The 20,244-nt window shown below is 49.6% G+C and overlaps 1 protein-coding gene across 17 annotated transcripts in view; it reads right to left on the bottom strand.

Moving 5' to 3' along the window:
* Nucleotides 1-1,288: 1,288 nt before the first annotated feature.
* LOC120319679 (microtubule-associated protein 4-like) overlaps nt 1,289-20,244 on the bottom strand; it is a 166,366-nt gene continuing 147,410 nt past the window's right edge. For 8 of the 17 annotated variants that reach the window (XM_039368760.1, XM_039368774.1, XM_039368761.1 and 5 more), the window contains 6 exons: nt 18,137-18,265; nt 12,897-12,989; nt 10,280-10,360; nt 7,434-7,515; nt 5,953-6,065; nt 1,289-3,170 (listed from right to left, as the gene is read on the bottom strand). In XM_039368760.1, the coding sequence (XP_039224694.1) occupies nt 2,928-3,170; nt 5,953-6,065; nt 7,434-7,515; nt 10,280-10,360; nt 12,897-12,989; nt 18,137-18,265 (741 nt within the window). In that variant the 3' untranslated portion in view covers nt 1,289-2,927. Of the gene's footprint in view, nt 3,265-3,424; nt 3,579-5,952; nt 6,066-7,433; nt 7,516-10,279; nt 10,361-12,896; nt 12,990-18,136; nt 18,266-20,244 lie in introns of all 17 variants that reach the window. The other 9 variants (XM_039368765.1, XM_039368763.1, XM_039368769.1 and 6 more) reach the window with 9 other exon arrangements.

Raw genomic sequence — 20,244 nt, 5'->3', positions numbered from 1 at the left:
TCCAACTGTTATTCTGTAATTGTTCTGTCTGAGCAGGGGGTTGGACTAGATGACCTCCAAGGTCACTTCCAACTGTTATTCTGCATGGGTTTCATGCTTGAACAGGGGATTGGAGTAGATGACCTCCAAGGTCCCTTCCAGCTCCATTCTGATGGACTTCCCAGCCCGCCACAATCGACACCTGATTTATAGAGAGCAAATTGTGATATTGTCCCTTCTTCTAAAAACCACAGAATAAAAGGACACGTACGAGACAGGTGGGAAGGCGGGTCCGTCCTGACTCGGAAGGAAAATAAGGGAGGAGGGAGGCGGCTGAAAACAGTCCTATATTTGGGTCGATGGGCAGCACAGACAGCAAGGGGAAAGCGAACGGGTGGGCCTAGACAGGAAAAGAAGTACCAGTAGTCCTCGACTTACAACAGTTTGTTTAGCGATGAAGTTACAACGGCACGGGAGAAAAAAACGGACTGATGACCGTTTTTCACGCTTACAACTGTTGCAGCATCCCCACGGTCACGTGATTTACATTCAGGTGCTAGACCAGTGGTTCTCAACCTTTTTAATGCCGCGACCCCCAACCGGTCTAAGTCGAGGACTACTCAACCAGTCGTAAGTCGAGGACTACTCAACTGGTGCAGCACCGTTGGCAGAATGGGACTTTTGGCGGGCTCAGCAGGGCAGAGACAGCCTGGACCATTCCTATTGGCTTTTGAAAGCCAATAGAATTAGTCTCTATTCAGGAGAGTATTCTATTGGCTTTCAAAAGTCAATAGAATAAAAGGGAGTAGCGCAGCTAAGGAAAAGGGGAAAAGAAAATGGCGGACTGGTTGTTTGGCGACCCCCGTGAAATGGTCGTTCGACCCCAAATGGGGTCCCGACCCACAGGTTGAGAACCACAGTGCTAGACAATGGGTTCACATTTATGACGGTTGCAGCATCCCGGGGGACACGCCATCCCCTTTCGCAACCTTCTGACAAAAACCAAGTCAATGCCCAAAGCTGGTTTCGCTTTAACGACCGGGTCGCTAATTTTAACAACGGCAACGATTCGCTTGGCAAATGTGGCAAGTCATAAAGCGGGGCGAAACGCGCTTAAGAAACGTCTCGCTTAGCAACGTCAATTCCGGGCTCGTTTGTGGTCATAAGTCGAGGACTACCCGTAGCTTATTTTTCCTGGACAAAATCTACACAATTTAACTCTATTACCCATCAATTCTTCTCTCCAGGAAAGCTGCGAGCTTAATTCGCAGACTGTTGGGATGCTTAAAATAAGAATGATAAACCCTCGTTAACAGTTTAAAAAGCTATTTTATTAGAAACCATGCAACTTTTAATAGATAATATTTATATATATAAAACAATCACGAGCGCGAGAATTCTCCGTGGGAAGGTGCGTACTGTGGGCTACTTGACCCCAGGGTGGTAGGAAACAGAATAGGGTTACTTTTTAATTATTTTTACACAGTTCCCATCCGAAGCTTCCCGACATAATCCTCCCCCCCCCCCTTGTTCCCCGCGGTTCGAAAGCAAAATTCTCCAAGACTCTCGTTTTTCAAGTTTTATTTACAATTCTGTTTAGTGTCGTTTGCAGTGTGGAAGACGGAACGCGGACGGGGATCTCACCCATGAGACTCAAAGCGGGAGGGATCCCATCCTGCACAGCCCAGCATCTCCGGACCTTCAAACACTTGCCTGTGACATTCCCTGCCTGAGTTCCTTGCAAACATTCCAATCCATCTCGGTGTGCCTTTGTGGTCGCAAAACTCTCCAGAACGGATACCCCGCAGCACGACTATACAGATCCCCAAACCTACTTGCAAACATTCCAACCTATCTCGGTGTGCCTTTGTGGTCGCAAAACTCTCTGGAACGGATATCCTGTGGCACGACTACCCAGATCCCTGGTGTTTGATCCTTTGGAAAACACCTGCAGAGGCAGGGGTCTCTCAGAGGGAAACCCACCCGGGATTTGTGCAGGAGGGCTGACTTTCAATGGCCACCTCAAAGCTTTTGTCGGAAGCACGTTGGTGCAACGATCCAGCTCTATCTACATCACCTGTTTTCTCGTACGGCGCCCGTCTTTCCACCCGCCCGCCTGTCCACTTTAGTCTCCGCTGTCCCCCCAGGGGGCCTTTGAGTCCCCAGGTTCCGTCGTTCTCCAAATATTTTGAAACACACACGCAAAAGAACCACCACACCAAAGAAAAGAGAGAAAAAAAAGAGAAAACAAAACAACACGGTTTAAAATGGTAGGATATGTGGATAACAAAGCCAACAGCGCTGCAACAGCAGATAATGGTGCGTTGTTGTTTTTTTAAATTCTCCTATGGCAAGGGGAAGGTTGGTGCGGGCGAGCGGGGGGGGGGGGGGAGAGAAGCATGAGCCGGTGGGGGAAGCCACAGGGATCACACTCGGCACAGCCACACCGCTCAGCTGGATTGCGAGGGGCAGAACGAGAAAATTAAAAGGTTATGGCATTGTTGCGGGGATGTGCTAATCAGCATGGCGTTATGTGTGAGAGTTAACAGGCCAGCACTAAACAGGGTGCAGAGGAGATCCGTGGGGTGGGAGGAAGCTGGAAAGAGAAGGGGAAAAAGCTTGCCTCCTTCAACTCCCATCGGCCTTTGAACCCTTTCCCACGCAGCCCGCTGAGAAGAATCCAATGTTGGCGGGGCCAAAGCAAAATTCATACTATGCACTTTGAGCCCGCCATCCAAAGAAGCAAGGATGGAAATTCGGTCCGGGAGGCCAGACGTAAGCAAGACCCCTTGCCCCAAAGATCGTCCCATCCGAGTTCAAAAGGATCAACTGAGCGACTGAATCCTCAGCGGAGCCCAGGAAGATGGGTGGCAAAGGATTAAGGGAGGCAAGCCGAGGGTCTGAGGGAGGTGGAGGGTTTGGGATGGGGAACAGGGCGGGAAAGCGAGTCACAAGCCTGGCCGAGAGAGCGGGGCAGAGGTCTCGTCCACAAGGGGAGCCCGCCAGGGCAGCCGCGGGGGCAAGGAGGACACGGCGGCAGCGGCGGCGGTGGTGATGGTGCCCAGACTCTCGCTGACGGAGATGCTCAGTGGTGGGGAGGCGGGAGGGCTGCCGGCGCAGAGTGCAAAATCCGCCCCGTGGTCCGTGCGAGCCTTGGCGTTCTCACGGAAGGTCAGCTTGTGCGATTCAATCTGCAGCGACACATGGGGGGGAAGGTCAGGAAAAAGGGGGGGGGGAGAGAGACAAGGGGACGGAAGGCGATACCAGAATGTCAGCGTTAAAGGCCTGGAAAATAAAAGGCAATTGAGCGCATTAACGACGTTAGCAGAGAACAACAACACCCGCAAGCAAACATTCAGGGTTTATTTCCCAACGGAGGGAGGGATGGAGGGCTCTCGCAGACCCCCTGCCTCCTCTAGTGGCTGCCAGTTCCCTAAGCACTTACTTGTCTCTTGTATGTGAGTGTTGAAGGACTGAATTTCTCTTTGGTCACCACCGCCCTGGGCAGGTGCAAGCGGCCCTGCGCCATTCTCCTGTGGGGCACTACTGCCCGACGGGGGGCCTCCGTTCTCTGGGGCTGCCTCCTTGTCCCCCTCAGTCTAGAAGGAAAACAGTGGGATGGGGAGGAAATGAGGGGTCACTACACAAGAGGGAATGGGATGGGATGTAAGGGAGGACAGCTGGAAAACGGATCCGGTCTCTCTGTGAAGGGTGTACGCCGAGAGTGGGAGGGGACAATTTCGGCGCAGCCACCTCGCCACGGCCGACCCACCGTGGCCATTTGGTCGCGGCTATCTCGCCTAGATCAACTCGTCCACGTGGGATAGGTCACGTGAGAAATGTCATCTGCCCGCGTTTCTTTGACACGATTTCCACTGACAAAAAACGGAAATCGTGTTGAGGAAACAGGGGTGGATAACACTTACCACACTGTCCCGCGGCGAGTTGGCCAAGGAGAGATGGTTGAGGTGAGATGCTGCAGTGAGTTGTCCTAGTCCCAACAGAGAGGGTTGAACACGACCGTTCTGAGCAGAAGTCTTGGCCAGAGAGAGACTAGCAAGACTGATCCCTTTCGCTTCAATCTTGCCCAGGCTCGTTCTGAGCAGAAGATTACTCAGTCCTGGCCAGAGAGGAGACCAGCAAGACCGATCCCTTTCGCTTCAATCTTGCCCAGGCTCGTCCTGAGCAGAAGATTACTCAGTCCTGGCCAGAGAGGAGACCAGCAAGGCTGATCCCTTTTGCTTCAATCTCCCCCAGGCTTGTTCTGAACAGAAGATCATTCAGTCTTGGCCAGAGAGAGACTAGCAAGACCAATCCTTTTTGCTTCAATCTTGCCTAGGCTCGTTCTGAGCAGAAGATTACTCAGTCCTGGCCAGAGAGGAGACCAGCAAGACTGATCCCTTTTGCTTCAATCTCCCCCAGGCTTGTTCTGAACAGAAGATCATTCAGTCTTGGCCAGAGAGAGAAGACCGGCAAGACCGATCCCTTTCGCTTCAATCTCGCCCAGGCTCATTCTGAGCAGGAGATCATTCAGTCTTGGCCAGAGAGAAGAGACCAGCAAGACCGATCCCTTTCGCTTCAATCTCGCCCGGACTCATCTCTCCTGCTCAACTCCTCACCCGCACCCTAGCCCAACTATTGTACTCTTCTGCGATTTCCGGGACTGAGTTGGCTGTGAAGTGAATATATGGGGAACACGGCGGCAGGTGGGGAACAGTGGGGGAGGGACAACAGACAGGCGATTGTTGAGGACGCTGGGATGGGACTTGTCCTGACCAACCCCCAACATTTTTATGAAGGCTGACCATGATTGAAGCTATCCAGGATGTAACTCTGTGACTATCGAGAATGCTCTTGAGAGGGATTTTTCGAGATATAACTCTCTCTGCTGATGGGGAACTCGGTTGGTCTTTGAGGTGGTTATCAAGGATTGAAAACAACCTTAAGATAGTCCTCGGCTTACGGCCACAAATGGGAGTGGAATTTTGTTCGCTAAAGAATGTGGTCATTAAACGATTCGTCACAGGGCTGGACCCAGTTTTACAACCATTTTTTACTGGGGCTGTTAAAAGAATCACGTGATCGTTAAGCGAATCAGGCGGTCGTTAAGTGAATCACACGGTTGTTAAGCAAATAACATGGTCATTAAGCGAATGCAGCTTCCCAAATTGGACCTCGCTTGTCGGACGTTAGCCGGGAAGGTCGCAAATCGTGACCGCGGGATGGCAAGATGCCGCATCCCTTGTAAATGGATTGCCAAGTTCCCACAGTTGCGACCAGGTGACTGATGGAGGGGATGCCGTGACGGTCGTAACTTCGAGGAGTTCTACGTCCATCACTCCCCCCAGGTTGTTATAACTGTTTATGGATTGGTTGAATTGATTTTAATCCCACCTCTCGTTAACAAAACCAAACTGTTATTACACAAACGGTACTGTATTCTATTTTATTTCATTCCATCTGTTCTGTTCTGTTCTATTCTATTCTGTTCTATTGTTTATTCTATTCTATTTCATTCCATCTGTTCTGTTCTGTTCTCCTCTTATATTGTCTATATTCTGTTCTGTTCGATGCTATTTCATTCCATCTGTTTTAATTCTATTCCTGTTTCTATTCTTTGTATTTCTATTTCATTCCATCTGTCCTGTCCTGTCCTGTCCTGTCCTATCCTATCCCTTATCCTATCCTCACATCACGGCTATCAAGAGGAAGGACGGATGTGAGCGAAGGAGGACAACTCATGGTGGGAGAAGGTGCACCTAATATCTTGTTTCTTGGTTCCACCTGCTCGTTACCTCGTTATCCTTGATACCTCACCATATTTAGCAAGCCCTCCGTGTAGTTCCCACCTAGGTGTGCTCCAGAGATTTGGTTCAACACCCTTCTTGAACGGGGGGCCCACTCAGAACCTCTCGGTGCATTCGCGGCGCGGAAGCCGTGAGGAACCTCAACGGGTGAAGGCCCCACGCATACCTTCACGGTGCCTCCGGCTGGCACATGCCCGACATTGTCCAGAGAGCCCACCTTAGCTTGGGCCTTCTCCTTGAAGCTCAACTTCTGGTTCTCGATCTTCACATCGCCTCCGCCTGAAAGACAATGGAAAGTCACTCTCGCCAAAGCTCCATCAACGGGACCACCCGCTTGGTGAACAGCCGTGTAATCACTGATCCAAATCGCTTCGCTGGGCGGGGATGATGGGTATGAACAGTACATGAAGGGCATCCGGGTGAAGGTCCCACCCCATCTTTGAGGTCTTCTCTAGGGAGGGGACCAAGTAGGATCGCCACCACCCATCTCGTTTGAACGAGGTCACCAGACAAAATGGGCAACACATCGTTATATATAGACTTACAACTGCCAGAATTCCCGTCGTAAGCTGGACCCGATCTTGCGACAATGTCTACAACGATCACTAAGCGAATCACCACTTGTTAAGTGAACACCATGGGCACGCATGAGCACTCACTGCTCATGTGAGCAAGGCCATGGGGCCCCTCAGCTGTGGGGCTCATGCGAGTGCGGCTATGAACACAGTGACACTCGCTGAGTGGGACCAGGAGTGCTTGCGATGCTTGCGTGAGTGTGTGTGAGTCGGGCCTTGAGCCCGTGACGTTCGTGTGAGTCGGACCTTGAGCCCCTGTGACGCTCGTGCGATTCAGGCCTTGAGCCCCCACGGAGCTCGTGTGAGTCGGGCCTTGAGCCCCCACGGAGCTCGTGCGAGTTGGGCCTTGAGCCCCGCGATGCTCGTGCGAGTTGGGCCGAGCCCCCGCGGAGCTTGTGCGAGTCGGGCCTTGAACCCCTGCGACGCTCGTGCGAGTTGGGCCTTGAGCCCCCGCGGAGCTCGTGCGAGTTGGGCCTTGAGCCCTCGCGACACTCATGCGAGTTGGGCCGAGCCCCCGCAAAGCTCGTGTGAGTTGGGCCTTGAGCCCCCGCGACGTTCGAGCGAGTTGGGCCTTGAGCCCCTGCGGAGCTCGTGCGAGTTGGGTTGAGCCACCGCAAAGCTCGTGCGAGTTGGGCCTTGAGCCCCGCGGAGCTCATGCGAATTGCACCTTGAGCCGCCACGACGCTCGAGCGTGTTGGGCCTTGAGCCCCCACAGAGCTCCAGCGAGTTGGGCCTTGAGCCCCCGCGACGCTTGCCAGCCAGCCCCTCATGTGGCACCCATGACGCTCGTGCGAGTGGGGCCCCGAGCGCCCTCAGCAGCCAGCCACTCACGTGGCCCGCTTGCCAATAAGCCTTGGACCGGTCGAGTGGTCTGCAGCTCGCAGATTGGGGACCCCTGCTCTATACCGATTGTGAGGAAGGAGGATGGTGGCTTGACGGCCTGCATTGATCCTCCACGTCTCTCACCCAGCCTGCATTCACGCCACCCTGGGCTCATGCTCCAGGAAGACGCCGAGGTCCACCCCGTCACGTAGCCCACGTCCCTTAGTAACCACCGACTTCTGCCTCTCACCTGGCTTATGTTTGATGTTGGTCTTCGACCCGCACTTGGAAGCCACTTTGGACAGGTCAATCTTCTTGTTCAGGATCTGCACCTGCAGAGGAGGAGAAGGAGGAGAGAGGGACAACTGAGAGAGAAGGCAAGGCCAGGCCCTTCCAGAGGTTCTCCAGAGGTTTCCAGAGCGTTCCCACCAGGGTCCAAGCTTCTGGGAACGTGGGAAGAGACATCGGGGGTCTCCTGCTGCACAGAGACTGGGGTGGGCTGGGGGGGACCTCTCCAAAGAGTCCATCAAATGTGAGCAGACCCCCCCCCATCAAAGCAAGAGTTGGGAGCTGATCCGGAGAAGACGGGTCCGAAGCGAAGGGAACTTGGCTAGCCTTCACCCATCCCAACGACGTCAATCTTTGCCCAACGGTTTAGAAATATCAGCACTGTTCAAAAATCTCAGAGGTGGCATAACTTATTCCAAAATGGGGGTGAGGTGGGATGTGAAGAAAGAGGGAGGAGGAGGAGACCAAGTCAGAGAAGAGGAAAAAGACCAGACTGATGACCTCTGAGGGTTCCGAGAGTTTATAAGACTGGGGGGGGGGAAAGGGGTGAATTCTACAAGATTCCCGCCCCTAGGAAGCCTTGGACAACCTCTGCTTGGGCATCAAGACTTCTCCAATCTTCTCCAGATGTTTAAAGCTCCCTCAGGGACCACCAGGAAAAAAAAGGAGACACCTGGGTTAACACAATCCCGGCTGCAATTAAAATCTTTATTTAGGATTGGTGAAGTCTCGTGGCAGGACCAAAAAAAACCCAACCCCAATGAAAACAAGAGCTAAAGCTAGAAAGAACTTAAGGTTTCCTGCCTGGGCAGGGGGTTGGACTAGAAGACCACGGAGGTCCCTTCCAACTCTGTTATTCTATTCTATTCCTATTCCTAATCTGTTGTCCTTTCTCTCCTATTCATTTGACCAAGGATGTCCTATGACATTAGAACAGTGGTTCTCAACCTTTCTAATGCCGTGACCCCATAATATAGTTCCCCCAACCACTTATACATCACCGGGTGCCAGGGGTGTGGCCAAAGAAAAGGGGGAAAAAATGGCGGTCAGCCTTGTTTGGCGACCCCCGTGAAATGGTCGTTCGACCCCAAATGGGGTCCCGACCCACAGGTTGAGAACCACTGCATTAGAAGAAGGCAGAAACCCCATAACATCAAAAGTCCCTTGACCAAGAACTTCCTATGAACTTGGAAGAAAGTGGACACTCCAGAACATCGAAAGTCATTTGACCAAGGATGTTCTATGACACTAGAAGAAGGTGGACACTCCATAACATCAAAAGACCCTTGACCAAGAACGTTCTATGAACTTGGAAGAAGGTGGACACTCCATAACATCAAAAGTGCCTTGGGCAAGAACATCCTATGAACCTGGAAGAAGGTGGACACTCCATAACATCCAAAGTCCCTTGACCAAAAACGTCCTATGAACTTGGAAGAAGGTGGGACTCCATAACATCCAAAGTCACATGGCCAAGGACGTCCTATGAACCTGGAAGAAGGTGGACATTCAAAAAAGGCCATTTGACCAAGGATGTTCTATGACACTAGAAGAAGGTAGAAACCCCATAACATCAAAAGTCCCTTGACCAAGAACTTCCTATGAACTTGGAAGAAAGTGGACACTCCAGAACATCGAAAGTCATTTGACCAAGGATGTTCTATGACACTAGAAGAAGGTGGACACTCCATAACATCAAAAGACCCTTGACCAAGAACGTTCTATGAACTTGGAAGAAGGTGGACACTCCATAACATCAAAAGTGCCTTGGGCAAGAACATCCTATGAACCTGGAAGAAGGTGGACACTCCATAACATCCAAAGTCCCTTGACCAAAAACGTCCTATGAACTTGGAAGAAGGTGGGACTCCATAACATCCAAAGTCACATGGCCAAGGACGTCCTATGAACCTGGAAGAAGGTGGACATTCAAAAAAGGCCATTTGACCAAGGATGTTCTATGACACTAGAAGAAGGTAGAAACCCCATAACATCAAAAGTCCCTTGACCAAGAACTTCCTATGAACTTGGAAGAAAGTGGACACTCCAGAACATCGAAAGTCATTTGACCAAGGATGTTCTATGACACTAGAAGAAGGTGGACACTCCATAACATCAAAAGACCCTTGACCAAGAACGTTCTATGAACTTGGAAGAAGGTGGACACTCCATAACATCAAAAGTCATTTGACTAATAACATCCTATGAAGAAGGTGGACACTCCATAACATCAAAAGACCTTTGACCAAGAACATCCTATGAACTTGGAAGAAGGTGGACACTCCATAACATCAAAAGTCCCTTGGCCAAGAACATCCTATGGACCTGGAAGAAGGTGGACACTCCATAACATCCAAAGTCCCTTGACCAAGAACGTCCTACGAACCTGGAAGGTGGACACTCCATAACATCAAACGTCATTTGACCAAGAACATCCTACGAACCTGGAAGAAGGTGGACACTCCAGAACATCAAACGTCATTTGACCAAGGATGTTCTATGACACTAGAAGAAGGTGGACACTCCATCATATCAAAAGTCAATTGACCAAGAACGTCCTATGAACTTGGAAGGTGGACACTCCATAACATCAAAAGTCCCTTGACCAAGAACGTCCTATGGACCTGGAAGAAGGTGGACACTCCATAACATCAAAATTCCCTTGACCAAGAACGTCCTATGGACCTGGAAGAAGGTGGACACTCCAGAACATCAAAATTCCCTTGACCAAGAACGTCCTATGGACCTGGAAGAAGGTGGACACTCCAGAACATCAAGTCACTTGGCCAAATCTCATGTTCTACTCACATTGGTACAGCCCGGGCTGGGCTTAGGGGTGGTCCTTGGCTGGGATTTGTTGCCTGAAGCTGGCTTGGGGACATTTTGGACCTGAAAACAATAGATACTTTACTCTGTGACCTGAATAGCTGGAGAGACTGATTGGTGGACGACAGAGAAGAAAGGAAGGAAGGAAGGAAGGAAGGACAGCGGGTGGAGAAGAAGAAGAAAAAAGGAAGAAGATCACAGGAGCTCCTTGGAGAGACCGCTCTAGAACGAGACAATGAAACAAAGACGATTCGCACAATAAATCTGGAGGTGAGAGTTATGATTCCCGCCCGGCAATTATGAGTTGTTATTTTTCGGAGAGAGGGAAGAGGACCTAGAGAGCAAAGGAAGGAAAAAGGAACAAAAAAGGAGAGCAAAATCAGCAAAATCCGGTGGTCGAAAAGAGCGAGAAGATCCATTTCGACAGAGATGTCGGTTAGCGGCTGACAAGCCCCGGAATGGTGGTTAAAAAGCAGGTTCCAGGGAAGGTTCAGCTTCGTGCCCAGATCATCAGAGAGAATCCCATCGTAGCTCACATTATCAAGCTCACATCAAGCCAATATTGGAAAAAAAAAACAACAACCCCAAACTATATATTTTTTTCAAACGTGGCCACCTGAAAGACGTGCGGACTTCAACTCCCAGCATTTCCTAGCCAGCCACGTCGACACGTCTTAAAAACGGCCACGTTGAACGAGAATTTAGGCCACGTTCGCCCTCTGCGTTCTCCCGATGCCGAAAAGAGAAAAACAGCCACATTCCCTAGGTTAGGTGACCTGAAGGAAAAGAGACCACAAGGTGATCTTTGGCGGGCAGATTCCGGCTATTCGCTCCCCTTTGAGGTAGGCCAAGCCTCAGGTAGATAGATAGATGGATGGATGGATAGATAGATATGATAGAGAGATAGATAGATCCATCTATCATCTAACCATCACTCTATCATCTATATATCTATTTATCATCCATCCATCCATCATCTCATCTATTCATCCATCCCTCTATCCACCTATCCCCCATCCTTTCTATCCTCCATCATACATCCATCTTATCTATCTGTCTCTCTCTATATCTAACCTATCATCTAACTATGTATCTACCCTCAATCTCTATCCATCGACTGTCCGGCGGTCCATCTATACCAGTGGTTCTCCACCTGTGGGTCGGGACCCCATTTGGGGTCAAACGACCATTTCATGGGGGTCGCCAAACAACGCAGTCCGCCATTCCCCCCCCCCTTTCCTTAGCTGTGCTACTCCCTTTTATTCTATTGGCTTTTGAAAGCCAATAGAAGGGACTCTCTTGAATAGAGTCTAATTCTATGGGCTTTCCAAAGCCCATAGGAATTGTCCAGGCTGTCTCTGCCCTGCTGAGCCCGCCAAAAGTCCCATTCTGCAAACGGTGCTGCACCAGTTGAGTAGTCCTCGACTTACGACCGGTTGAGTAGTCCTCGACTTACGACCGGTTGGGGGTCGCGGCATTAAAAAGGTTGAGAACCACTGACCTATCTTCCACCGTCATCTCTCTAATCTATGTGTCCCATCCATCCTTGTATTATCTATCTATCTATCTATCTATCTATCTATCTATCTATCTATCTATCTATCTATCTATCTATCTGTCTGTCTGTCTGTCTGTCTGTCTGTCTGTCTGTCTTTCTGTCTGTCTTCTGTCTGTCTAGTCTGTGTATCATCTGTCTGTCTTTCTATCTATCATCTATCGTCTGTCTGTCTATCTATCTATCTGGTCTCTATATCTATCGTCTGTCTGTCTATCTATCTATCTGGTCTGTCTGTATATCATGTGTCTGTCTTTCTGTCTATCGTCTGTCTGTCTATCTATCTATCTGTGTCTGTTTATCTATCTAGTCTGTCTGTCTGTATCTATCGTCTGTCTGTCTACCTATGTCTGTCTGATCTATCTAGTCTGTCTATCTATATGTCTACCGTCTGTCTGTCTGTCTATCTATGTCTGTCTGATCTATTTAGTCTGTCTGTCTATCGTCTGTCTGTCTGTGTCTATCTATCTGGCTATCTATCTATATCTATCTATTCACTCTATCATCTATTTAACCCATCCATCATTATCTCTCTCTACCTACTATCTATCCATCTATCCATACACCCACCCACCTACCTACCTACCTATCTATCTATCTCCACCCACCCACCTATCTTCCTTCCTTCCTTCTTTCCATCCATCCATCCATCCATCGAAATATCTCTCTCCCTCTATCTACCTAGGACCAAATTCCCAGCCTGCCTCAACCGGTTAAAAAAGAAAAAAAAAAAAACCCCAAAAATTAGAAAAACCCCCACCCACAGAGTTTTCCTCTTGCCCCTGACCCGGATCCCTTCCCTTCCCCTTTTCCAATTCCAAAAGTGGGGTTTCCTTCCCCATGAGATGCTGGGGGGGGGGCAATGATCCACCTCTCCCTTTCTCCCCCCCCCCTAGAGAAACACGCACAAACAGAGATATACACACACACAAGGGGACTGACAACTCCAGAGTGAGAATGAGCACATGGAAGAGGAGGAGGAGGAGGAGGAGTTGGAGTTGTTAGTGGGAAGAGAACGGCCCACAGGTCCTTCGGGATACTTACATTCCCTCCTCCAGGGATATGCTTAATATTGTCCTTGGACCCACATTTGGACTGGACGTGGCTGTAGTTGACTTTTTTGGAGAGGATCTGGACCTGGAGCGTCAAACAGAGACGGAGAGATGGACACAAAAAGGGAAGAGGACCGGTTAGGTTTTCTCTCTCTCTCTCTCTCCCCCACTCTCTTCTCTCTCTCTCTCTCTCTCTCTCTCTCTCCCCCACTCTCTCTCTCTCTCCCACTCTCTTCTCTCTCTCTCTCTCTCTCCCCCACTCTCTTCTCTCTCTCTCTCTCTCTCCCTTTCTCCTCTCTCCCTCTTATCTCTCTCCCCCTCTCTCCCCTCTATTTTTTATCTTTCTCTCTCTCCTATCTCATGCTCTTCTCTTCTCTCCCATTCTCCCTTTCTTCTCTTTTCTCTCTTCTCTCCCTTCTTTCTCTCCCTCTCTCTCGCTTCTCTCTCTCCCCTCTCTATTTTTATCTCTTTCTCTCCTCTCTCCCACTCTCTTCTCTCTCCCCCTTTTATCTTTCTCTCCCTTTCTCCTCTCTTCTCTCTCCCCTCTTCTTTTTTATCTTTCTCTCTCCCTTCTTTCTCTCCTCTCCTCTTCCTCTTCTCTCTCCCCTTTCTTTTTTATCTTTCTCATTCTTTTTTCTTTCTCCTCTCTTCCTTCTCTCCTCTCTCCCTATCTCCTCTTCTCTTCCTCTCTCCCCCCTCTTCTCTTTTTATCTTTCTCTCTCTCCCTTCTCTTTCTCTCTCTCTTCTCTCCCTCTTTCTTCTCTTCTCTCCTTTCTCTCTTCTGTTCTTTATCTCTTTCTCATTCTTTTTTTCACTTTCTCCTCTTCTCTTCTCTCTCCCTTTCTTCTCTCTCTCTTTCTCCTTCCTTCTCTCTCCCTATCTCCTCTCTTCTCTCCCTCTCCCTTCTCTCCCTCGCTTCTTTTTATCTTTCTCTCCCTCTTCTCTCCTCTCCCCTTTTTCTTCTCTTTTTTATCTTTCTTTTTCTTTCTCCTTTCTCTCCCTCTCCCTTCTCTCTTCTTTTTTATCTCTTTTTTCCTTTCTCCTCTCTCTCATTCTCTTCTCTCTCATCCCCTCTTCTCTTTTCCTCTCTCTTCTTTCTCTTTTCTCTCTCTCCACTCTCTCTATCCCCTCTTTTCCTGTCTCTCTTCTTACTCTCCTCTTTTCTCTCCCCTCACTCTCTTCTCTCCACTCTTATTCTCCTCTCTCATTCTCTCATCCCCTCTTCTCTTTTTTCCTCTCACTCACTTCTTACCCTCTTTTCTCTCTCCCCTCTCACTCTCTCTCTCCTCTCTCTCTCATTCTCTCATCCCCTCTTCTCTTTTTTCCTCTCACTCACTTCTTACCCTCTTTTCTCTCTCCCCTCTCACTCTCTCTCTCCTCTCTCTCTCATTCTCTCATCCCCTCTTCTCTTTTCCTCTCACTCTTCTTACTCTCCTCTTTTCTCTCTCCACTCTCACTCTCACTCTCTTCTCTCCACTCTCTCATTCTCTCTTCTCTCTTTCTCATCCCCTCCTCTCTTTTCCTCTTACTCTCCTCTTTTCTCTCTGCTCTCTCACTCTCTCTCCTCTCTCTCTCATTCTCTCATCCCCTCTTCTCTTTTCCTCTCTTCTTACTCTCCTCTCTTTTCTCTCTCCCGTCTCTTCTCTCCACTCTCTCATTCTTTCTCTCATCCCCTCTTCTCTTTTCCTCTCTTCTTACTCTCCTCTTTTCTCTTCCCTCTCACTCTCTTCTCTCCACTCTCTCATTCTCTCTTTCTCCCATCCCCTCTTCTCTTTTCCTCTCTCTCTCTTCTTACTCTTTTTTCCTCTCTCACTTTCTTCTTACTCTCCTCTTTTCTCTCTCCCCTCTCACTCTCTCCTCTCTCTCATTCTCTCATCCCCTCTTCTCTTTTCCTCTCACTCTTCTTACTCTCCTCTTTTCTCTCTCCACTCTCACTCTCTTCTCTCCACTCTCATTCTCTTTCTCTCATCCCCTCTTCTCTTTCCCTCTTACTCTCCTCTTTTCTCTCTGCTCTCTCACTCTCTCTCCTCTCTCTCTCATTCTCTCTTCTCTCTCATTCTCTCATCCCCTCTTCTCTTTTCCTCTCTTCTTACTCTCCTCTCTTTTCTCTCTCCCGTCTCTTCTCTCCACTCTCTCATTCTCTTTCTCTCATCCCCTCTTCTTTTCCTCTTCTTACTCTCCTCTTTTCTCTCCCCTCTCACTCTCTTCTCTCCACTCTCTCATTCTCTCTCTCATTCTCTCATCCCCTCTTCTCTTTTTTCCTCTCACTCACTTCTTACCCTCCTCTCTTTTCTCTCTCCCCTCTCTCATTCTCTCATCCCCTCTTCTCTTTTCCTTACTCTCCTCTTTTCTCTCTCCCCTCTCTCATTCTCTCATCCCCTCTTCTCTTTTCCTCTCTTCTTACTCTCCTCTTTTCTCTCTCCACTCTCACTCTCTTCTCTCCACTCTCATTCTCTCTTCTCTCTTTCTCTCATCCCCTCTTCTTTTCCTCTTACTCTCCTCTTTTCTCTCTGCTCTCACTCTCTCTCCTCTCTCTCTTTCTCTCTTCTCTCTCATTCTCTCATCCCCTCTTCTCTTTTCCTCTCTTCTTACTCTCCTCTCTTTTCTCTCTCCCCTGTCTCTTCTCTCCACTCTCTCATTCTCTTTCTCTCATCCCTTCTTCTTTTCCTCTCTCTTCTTACTCTCCTCTTTTCTCTCCCCTCTCTCTCTTCTCTCCACTCTCTCATTCTCTCATCCCCTCTTCTCTTTTCCTCTCTCTCTCTTCTTACTCTGCTTTTTTCCTCTCTCCCCTGTCTCTTCTCTCCCCTCTCACTCTCTCTTCTCTCCACTCTCTCATTCTCTCATCCCCTCTTTTCCTCTCTCACTCTCTTCTCACTCTCCTCTTTTCTCTCTCTCCCCTCTGTCTCTTCTCTCCACTCTCTCTCATTCTCTCTTCTCTCTCTATCACTCTCTCTCCCTCTCTCTCTCTTCTCTCAGACAGAGGGAGGGACAGATGGACAGAGCACAAGCAGGCGGTTAGCAACTCCCTCCGAACGAATCCGGAGGTTAGGGATGACCAGACGGAGATGGGGAAGAGGAAGAGGAGGAGGAGACAGGGGAAGGAAGAGAAGAGAAAAAAATGAAGGCGCCGTCGACTCAGCGAAGGGCAGGAGGAGGAAGAGAAGAGAAAAAAAACGAACTCAGCAAAGGAAACGAGGAGAAGCAGCAGAAGGAGACAGAGGAAGGAAAGAAAGAGGGGGGAAAAAAAGGAAAAGGAAGGAGGAGGAGACAGAGGAAGGAAGGAAAGAGCCCCGGATTCAGCCAAGGAAAACCCGAAAGCCGTCAGGTCCTGCAAAGCCCCCACTCTCCCCCTTCTCAGGGAGGGGAATCCTTGGGAATCGGGACTCTCGATTCGGGTGGATCCCTGGATTTCTGTCCAGCTACAAAAGAATCATTATAACAATAATAATAATAATAAAAAGGGATCTTCTTGGAAAAGCCGGACTTGACGCCTGCTCAACACTGTCTATTTACCTTTCCTGCTTTTTGAATCCGACAAGCATTAAGACCCAGGGGGGGTGAAATGCTTGCCGTCCTCCGATTCTCCTCCAATGAAATCCCGGCTTCCTGAATAGGGAATTCTGGGAGTTGAAGTCCCTCCCACCTTCCGCCATCTTGAGAGACCCTGGATTCATAATCCATGTTTTGTTTTGTTTTCTCCCTTTGCAATTCATCCATCGGCGATCAATTAAGCATCGTGATGGAGGGAGGGGGTTTCTGCTTACCCCCTCCCCAAAATAACCCCCCTCCCCTTCGCCTCCTTCGCTACTCCAAAACCCACGGTTCCCTTCCAAAGGCGCGTCGAGACACAGAAAGAGAAAATGGCGTGCAAAAAAGCAGAAGGGTCCCGAAGAAAAAAAGACCCCGAAGGGCAATGAATTCAGAGAGAAGAGAAAGTGACCCAAAGGAGAAAAGTAAGAAGGGAAGGAAAAAAAAAAATTATAAACAGGAAGTCCTCGACTTACGACCACGATTCTCGTCACTAAGCGAGACGCATGTCAAGTGAGTTTGGCCCCACTTCACGAGCTGGCCTGCCATCGGCTACATCAACCCGGGACACACGGGCGAAGGGATTATTTTTTGGGGGGGGCATTTTACGACCTTTCTTACCACCGTTGTTAAACGAACCGCTTTGGTGGTTCCATGAGTCGCCCGGTGATGAAAAAGTGAACACCGGGTCACAAAGTTGCAAAGGGGATCATGGGACATACACAAACACACACAGGCCGGGGACGCTACAACCGTCATAAATCTGAGTCGGTTGCAAAGCGTCGGGATTCAAATCACTGGGATGCTGCGACCGTCATAAATCTGAGTCGGTTGCTGAGTGCCGGGATTCGGATCACCGGGACGCTACAACCGTCATAAATCTGAGTCGGTTGCAAAGCGTTGGGATTCAAATCACTGGGGTGCTGTGACCGTCATAAATCTGAGTCAGTTGCAAAGCGTCGGGATTCAAATCACTGGGACGCTGCGACCGTCATAAATCTGAGTCGGTTGCTGAGTGCCGGGATTCGGATCACCAGGATGCTACAACCGTCATAAATCTAAGTCGGTTGCAAAGCGTCAGGATTCAAATCACTGGGACGCTGCGACCGTCATAAATCTGAGTCAGTTGCTAAGCGTCGGGATTCAAATCACTGGGGCGCTGCAACCGTCATAAATCTGAGTAGGTTGCTGAGTGCCGGGATTCGGATCACCAGGATGCTACAACCGTCATAAATCTAAGTCGGTTGCAAAGCGTCAGGATTCAAATCACTGGGACGCTGCGATCGTCGTAAATCTGAATCGGTTGCCAAGTGTCGGGATTCAAATCACTGGGATGCTGCGACCGTCGTAAATCTGAGTTGGTTGCAAAGTGTCGAGATTTGCATTACTGGGATGCTGCGACTGTCGTAAATCTGAGTCGGTTACCAAGCGTCGGGATTCAAATCACCAGGACAATACATCCGTCGTAAATCTGAGTCGGTTGACAAGTGTCTGGACTGGGATCACCGGGACTGGGGTGGGGGGGGAGGGTTTGCTAAGTGGAAAAAAAAACACAATCTTTTTTTCCCCTGTGCCGTTGTAACGTCAAGCAGTCGCTAAGTGGAACGGTCGTAAGTTGAGGACCCCCTGTCAAAGAAGATCCGGGAGGGGAGGAGGTGGTGTCCTCACCCCTCCCAAGCGTCAAAAGTCGAAAACAGGACTCACTTTCCCATTGGGTGACTTTGCCAGACTCTCTTTGGAAACCGTGGATTTATTGGTAGGGGCTTTGGACACGGTACCGAGTTCGAGTTTTCGGGCAGCCAGGGCGGACTCGCCTTTTTTCTCTACTTTGGCCTAAAAACGGGAGATAAAGGGAGGCGGTTTCAGATCATCAGAAGTGCAAAAAACAAAAACAAAAAAACCCTCTCGTCCTCGACTTACGCCCAAAAGAGGAACCCCCATTTCGGTCGCTAAGCGAGACAGTTATGAAAGAAGTCCCATTTTTAGCACCTCAGGGCCGGGTTTTGACGTAAATCCCCTATGGTCATTAAGCGAATCAAGCAGTCGTTAAGTGAATCCAGCACACACACACACACACACACACACACACACACACACACACACACCACAGTGACGTTGCTTGGCCAAAGGTTGAAACTGGAAACCGTCGTGCCCAAATATTGATCACCTGATCCCTGATGATGCTGTGAGGGTCGTAAGTGTGAGGACTGGCTGTTTGAACTTTGGTTGCTAAAGGAACGATTGTAAATTGAGGACTTCGGGAGGGTGGAGGTTTTTATAACAACAACAACAACAATAAAGTTGGAAGGGACCTTGGAGATCATCTAGATCAACCTCGTGGGTCCTCAATTTACAACGTTACAACGACCTGGAGACACACGACTGTCGACATGTGATCAAAATTCAGACTGTCGTCATGTCCTGGGGTCAGGCGATCCCCTTTGGCGACCTTCGGACCAGCAAAGTCAATAGGGGAAGCCGGGATTCGCTTAACGACCGTGTGACTAAACAACTGCAGGGATTCGCTGAACAACGGTGGCAACAGAGGTCGTAAAACAGGGCAACACCTGCGTAACAAACGCCTCGCTCAGCGACAGAAAAAGTTGGGCTCGCTTGCCGTTCGTTTAAGTCGATGAATAGCCTGGTTTTTTTTTGTTTTCTCGCGTCAATCTGGAGGAAACTGACTTGGACACGGTCAGAGCGAAACTTGGGTGTGAACGAAGGGGAAGGAGGAGGAACCCCTTGGTCAAAGTTTGGGATGGTTTAGCGTTGCTCGTTAGTTACTATGTTGGTTTCGTTGGGCTAGTGCAGGGCTAGGCCACCTTGGCTCTTTTATGACTGTGGACTTCAACTCCCAGAATTCCTGAGCCAGCCATGCTGAGGGGAAAGGGAGAGGTTTTCAAGCTGAGCCACGCTGGCTCAGGAATTCTGGGAGTTGAAGTCCACCAGTCATAAAAGAGCCAAGCTGGCCTAGCCCTGAGTTACTAGGAAGATGAGGGGACTTCAACTCCCAGAATTCCTCTGCCAGCATGGCACCCTGTATCAGGAACAGGCCACCTTGGCTCTTTTATGACTGGTGGACTTCAACTCCCAGAATTCCTGAGCCAGCCATGCTGAGGGGAAAGGGAGAGGTTTCCAAGCTGAGCCAGGCTAGCTCAGGAATTCTGGGAGTTGAAGTCCACGAGTCATGAAGGGGCCATAATTCCCTATGCTGGCTCAGGAATTCTGGGAGCTGAAGTCCACCAGTCATAAAAGAGCCAAGGTTGCCTACCTCTGGCCTAGGCCGCTTTATGACCCATGGACTTCAACTCCCAGAATTCCTGAGCCAACATGGGGGAACTATGGCCCCCTTCATGACTCGTGGACTTCAACTCCCAGAATTCCTGAGCCAACATGGGGGAACTATGGCCCCTTCATGACTCATGGACTTCAACTCCCAGAATTCCTGAGCCAGCCATGCTGAGGAGAAAGGGAGAGGTTTCCAAGCTGAGCACTACTGGCTAAGGAATTCTGGGAGTTGAAGTCCACGAGTCATAACAGAGCCAAGGTGGCCTACTTGGGGGGGGGAGAGAACCCACATTCTTAGCTCTTCATCCAAACTGCTGGGGATTCTGGGAGTTGAAGTCCAGACACTCTGAAGGGGCTGAGATTGAAAAAGGGTTTTAGTGGGCCGGGATTCCAACCGTCTCCAAAATGGCGGATTTCCTCACAGACGTTTCAGGACCCAACTAGATTTATGTCATCGGTGCTGTCAAGAAGTGGGATTGGGGGGGAGGAGGAGGAGGTGGTGGTTTCCTTGCAAACATTTTGTG

The sequence above is a fragment of the Crotalus tigris genome, unplaced genomic scaffold, assembly GCF_016545835.1.
Source record: "Crotalus tigris isolate CLP2741 ecotype Arizona unplaced genomic scaffold, ASM1654583v1 scf7180000020932.1150333, whole genome shotgun sequence".
Taxonomy (NCBI): Eukaryota; Metazoa; Chordata; class Lepidosauria; order Squamata; family Viperidae; genus Crotalus; species Crotalus tigris.
Note: the sequence above shows the minus strand (reverse complement) of the source record. Positions and strands in the feature narration are given on the sequence as shown.